The 5,085-nt window shown below is 34.3% G+C and overlaps 1 protein-coding gene across 1 annotated transcript; it reads right to left on the bottom strand.

Annotated features, from left to right (window-relative positions):
- Positions 1-443: 443 nt before the first annotated feature.
- Positions 444-3,460, bottom strand: LOC111900646 (asparagine--tRNA ligase, cytoplasmic 2). Its single transcript, XM_023896527.3, has 8 exons — positions 2,766-3,460; positions 2,442-2,678; positions 1,753-2,352; positions 1,500-1,685; positions 1,327-1,391; positions 1,109-1,238; positions 930-988; positions 444-733 (listed from the first exon to the last, which is right to left on the bottom strand). The coding sequence occupies exons 1-8, from the start codon at positions 3,198-3,200 to the stop codon at positions 550-552; spliced, it is 1,896 nt and encodes a 631-aa protein (XP_023752295.1). The 5' UTR covers positions 3,201-3,460; the 3' UTR covers positions 444-549.
- Positions 3,461-5,085: the final 1,625 nt, after the last annotated feature.

Genomic DNA, 5,085 nt, shown 5'->3' with positions numbered 1-5,085 from the left:
GATTAAAAATAAATAAACAAGACAAATCTTTAAAAGATGGTATTTAACTGTTTATTTTAAATAATCTAGAGCATAATTTTAAATATATTTATATTTATTGTAGAATATTTAAAAAACTTATTATATATTTGGAGAGGGAGTGGAGGGGCGTTTAGCAGAGAATAAATGCTTGATTTACGGAATCTTACCACGCTACACCAATTTTGGTCTCTGCCTCAATTTTGGTCTCTGCCTACTAATATTCTTTCTTTCGATTATTTATTATATTTTGCAAGGATGATACTTTGCATCTATTTTTCAATTAGCTTGTGCACCAAAGTATGTTCTGACACCACTTATTAGCTTATGATTATGATTATATGGTATATATTTTTACCATATATAGATAAAATTAACTAGTTGTGGATTTGACTAGGTTTACCTCAATCATTCATAACAAATAATAACATTAATACCAAACTTTATTTCATTATACAACTGTATACAAGTATATGTTATAAACATGAAGATTCAAGATTTGTATGACAGAATTTAAGGTTCATGGTTTTATTAGTTATGGAGTTTTCCATGTTGTCTGGGGAACGGGATCACATCTCGGACATCATTAAGACCCGTAGCAAAAAGAACCATAACATCAAATGTAACACTAAACCCTGAATGCTTCACTGTTCCTTGCTTTCGAAGATCCAAATACCATTCGTATTGATCTTTCCTCAACCCTAGTTCCTTGATCCTACAACATATCATAGCATCATACTTTAACGTATTGTACTTTGAAAATAAAATCTCATTAAGGTATCATACTTTGAAAAATCTACACAATTATAGCAACATAATATTGCTATAATTGGGTAGATATTTCTAAGCAAAACAATGAAATTCTATTGCTATTTTTTTTTTTGCACGAGTTTTACTATGAGTCGAGTTACCTTTTCGTTAAGTGGTTTAGGCGTTCCTCCTTCTGGCTTCCCCTTATCAGAGCTCCAACCTGAAAAATAAGATCAAACATGAGTCAAATCGACAAACTTTCTAGGGGTATTTTCGTCTTTCGATGATGAGTATGCATGCCAAACACAAAAATAGGCCCTATAGAAATGTGAAAATGTACCTTTGGTACAATCACATCAAAGGATGCAACAGTCTTTCCATCATCATTTAATCGCACATTGAAAGGCTTTAGTTCTTTAGGGTGATCATGGATAATAACCGGCTTCTTATAAAACTCATCAACCAAATAACTGTGTCAACAAAATGCAAGAAGCTTTATAATAATTACACAAAAAAAAAATACAAAACGAGAAAATAATATTTTCTTGAAACGCAAACCTTTCGTGTTCTTCGGTTAGAGCCACACCCCATTGGATTTTGGTCTCAAAAGTCTTGTCAGTAACCTAATGAAAACAATCGATCGATCATAATAACGAGTGAGATTTTACTTCTTTTTAACATTAAAAGTAATTAAAAGTATCATAATAGTAAAAATAACAGTATAAAAAGACCTTATTTAAAACTTCTACTGCTGTATCATAAGTGATTTTTTCAAATGACGCTGATGTCATTGATTGAAGGCGATCAATAAGGGTTTTATCAACTCGTTTTGAAAGAAAGTAAAGATTCTCATAACAATTTTCCGAAACCGAATGTGACACAAACTTTAAAAAATCTTCAGCACAATTCATCACATCCTGAAAAAACAACACAAAGTCATTAAAATTATAGATCGAACATTAAAAAAAAGGCAAAAATCTTAACCTCAAGTTCTGCAAATGCTATCTCAGTTTCAATCATCCATCTTTCGGGTAAATATTTCTTCGATTCTGATTTATCCACATGAAATCTTGGCCCCAATGCATACACATTTCCTAAAGCAGATGCACAGCTCTCGAGATGAAGACTTCCCGAAGTTGTAAGAAAAGCCCGGTTTGTAAAAAACTCGTCATATGTTTTGAAATTTTCGGTTTTTTTATGAGATTCTGATTTTGATTTTGACTTTGACTTTGACCTCGCTTCTAACTCTGCAGCCAATGCGTTTGTTTTGTGAAGATCGTGAACAGCTGCATCGAGTGCTTCTTTATTGCTATCGGTTCTTTTAAGCTCTTCAATTTTCTTGCTTTTTTCAATAATCGAAAGCTTTACAGTTTCAAGACTAATATCCGCTGTATCATCCATTGAAACAGGTTCTTCCCGTTTCACTTCTTTACCAGAAACAGTAAAAATTTGGAATTTTTTTGAATGTCCTTCAGTGTCTGTAGCAGTTAAAATCGGCACCTCCACATGAACGAAGCCTTGGTTTTGAAAGAATGTATGGCTTGCATGATTTAGAGCGTTACGTACCCTCATAACAGATGCCACCTATGAAACAAGAAATTGATTATTTTATGTTTTAATTTGGAAATTGGGAGCAAAATGGAGGGAAAGATGAGTTTTTTTTGGTTTCTTACAGTGGTTGTTCTTGGTCTAAAGTGAGCGCAATCTCTCAATCTAGCTAAAGGTAAGCTTTTCTTGGATAAAGGATAGTTGTCTTGATCAACTATTCCGATATGCAGCAATTTTTCAGCTTTGAGCTCGATGGTGTGTTTTCCTTGTAATGAAGGCTTCTGTAAAACGCCTTCTGCTAGAATACAAGTTCCGGTGGGCATGAGGAGGGTTGAAGGAGCTATGGAAGAATCAACCATGATCTGGAGTAAAGAATAAGTTTGATTAAAAGAAGATGAAAAAGGTAGGTGTGTTTTTAATTAATTACTTTTATACTGTTTTAGTTTTACCTGAAGGCTGATGACGGAAGAACCATCGCTAATCTGTAGAAATGAAATGGAAGGAGGTGGTTGTTTTGGGAAGATTGATTCGAGTTTCTCCTTGGTATGACCGGTGTTTCCGCCGAAGACTTTTATGATGGTTCGAAGGAAAGGAATTCGCGATTGAAAAACTTCAACACATTTCACGTCTTTACCTCCGGTATGCTCCTTGGTGTGATCACCACCCACTGCCGCCGGTGGTTGTGTGGTAGGAGGAGGAGGGTCTTTCCTCATTTCTCGTGAAGATTTAACCCATCCTCCAACCACGACTCTCTGATCAAGCAACCCCAAACCACCGTCTGTACGATCTAGTATGGTTTTTAACAGCACCCTTTTGGAGTACTTTGAAAGAGCCACTGGCATCGGGGATGGCATTTCATCAAGCGGTTGGTGATCAGATGACATTTTCAAGAGATTGATCTCAAGGGAGGTGAAATTACGAAAGGGTTTTGATGGGGTTTTGTGAAATCGAACTGAAGACGAGAGAGAAAGATGGAGTTGTGGTTGTATTGAGGGAATTGAGGGTGGGTTTTATGAACCGATGTAATAATGAAGGTTGATGCTTTTCTTTGGCACAAAATTGGGGAGAATGGGAAAGGAAGGAAGATGAAAGAATAGGGTTATGGGGAAGCTTAACGATGAAGAAAAATGATGGTCTTTGTCTTTGAAACTTGCCAATCGCCATTTTTAAGTGAAAGAAAGAAGAGAAACCGAGGTGTAGAGAGAAGGGTTTGGAATTCTTCAGAGGTAGGCTTCTAATCAGTTTTCGCGGGAACACTCTTGAGTCTTGAGAGTTGAGACTTGAGACCATGAATGATTCTATCTCTACAAAATGGACGGGTGGGGACAGTTGACGACAGGTAAAATGAATTTTGATTAAGAGTATCCTCTTATTTTTTATTTCCTTACTCATTAAATTTTTTAGTCAAAAGACAAATATTAAAAGGGATAAATACAAATCTAGCCAAAATTCTTAAAAACTTATAAAAAAAATAGCCAAATAAAACCATTTAGACAAAAATAAACCACAAAAGAATAGTCAACATACTGTTCGACTACTATTTTGCACGGTTATTCTTTTCCTACAATAGACTACTGTTTCATGTTTTGTATAATTTTTTTTAAGATACAAAACTGTAGCTTTTTTAAAACCTACGGTTTCCTCTCGTTAACATACGGTTTACCAAACCGTAGCCTACTGTTTTTGGGAAAAAAAATACATTTTTTTTTAATCTACAATTTTGTCAAAAAAACTACTGTTTTAAATTTATTTTTTTTATTTTTTTGTGATATAGACTATAAAAAAGATTGTTTATAATATGTAGAAATTGTTAAAATAATTCCCATTATAACTTCTCGAGGTATGATTCTATATTTTAATTTGGGTACCAGCAGGTTAAACCACTCAACTTCTCAAACCATCCCCACTTCATGATCATCGCAACTTGTTGTACCTGTCTATCTTGCTAGTGTAAATCAAAGGCGTAAATAGGTGTGGAGATAGAGAAAAGCGGAGAGACCAATAAGCTATGGGACCATGAAGAGAAAACATTTCAAAAACCAATAGTTCCAAATAAGTAAGCAAATCATCAAACAGTTGGTAGGCACAAAAATGTGGTTGTTGTAACACACAAAAAAAATCAAATTTTCTTTCAATTTTCTCATTTCCTTGTAAGAACTACAAACAAGTAATTATAAAAGAATTCATAGAAATGTGTTTTTTAAGAATTACCTATAAAATAAATGAAAAATATATGGATTATAAAATCTAAAAGTGACATTCACATTAAATAGGAAAATGGAAGATAGAAGAAAATCCATCGAGTTTACTCGAGTGTGGCTGAAATTCTCATAGTCATTGATGTTGGGAAAATTACGAGTTGTATTCCTATGAATTTCTCAGGGAAATTAAGGGGGTGTTTGGATAGGAAAAAAAGAGGTGTTTATTGCTTATTCCCACAATAAGCTAACTTTAAGTGTTTTGATAAAATCCAGCTTATTAAGTTAAATAAGCTAATTTTAATAAGCATCTCTCCCCATGCTTATTGCTTATTGCTTATTCCCACCACAAATAAGCTAATAAGTTAATCCAAACACCCCCTAAAATATCTTTCCCATGTACACACATTTTCATCTAGGGAACCATAAGATCAATTGTGGTCGGGTTTGAAGACCAGAAGAGAAGAGTGGAATACGATTTATGTGGGCTGTATAGTTGTCGTCAACAGGAAGAAAAAAAAAAGAAGGTGGCTGAGTTGAAGACCAATGTTGGTTGGGTTGAAGGTCGGCG

Source organism: Lactuca sativa, chromosome 5, assembly GCF_002870075.4.
Source record: "Lactuca sativa cultivar Salinas chromosome 5, Lsat_Salinas_v11, whole genome shotgun sequence".
Classification (NCBI taxonomy): domain Eukaryota; kingdom Viridiplantae; phylum Streptophyta; class Magnoliopsida; order Asterales; family Asteraceae; genus Lactuca; species Lactuca sativa.
The sequence above is the reverse complement of the archived record's forward strand: the minus strand, read 5'-3'. Positions and strand labels throughout refer to the sequence as shown.

What these genes read in the sequence shown, in the direction of transcription:
- LOC111900646 (XM_023896527.3), bottom strand. Translation starts at nt 3,200, where the DNA reads ATGTCATCTGATCACCAACCGCTTGATGAAATGCCATCCCCGATGCCA. An exon ending in TTAGACCAAGAACAACCACT is followed by an intron (nt 2,353 to 2,441) that starts GTAAGAAACCAA and finishes CTTGTTTCATAG; the next exon opens with GTGGCATCTGTTATGAGGGT. An exon ending in CAGTAGAAGTTTTAAATAAG is followed by an intron (nt 1,392 to 1,499) that starts GTCTTTTTATAC and finishes TGTTTTCATTAG; the next exon opens with GTTACTGACAAGACTTTTGA.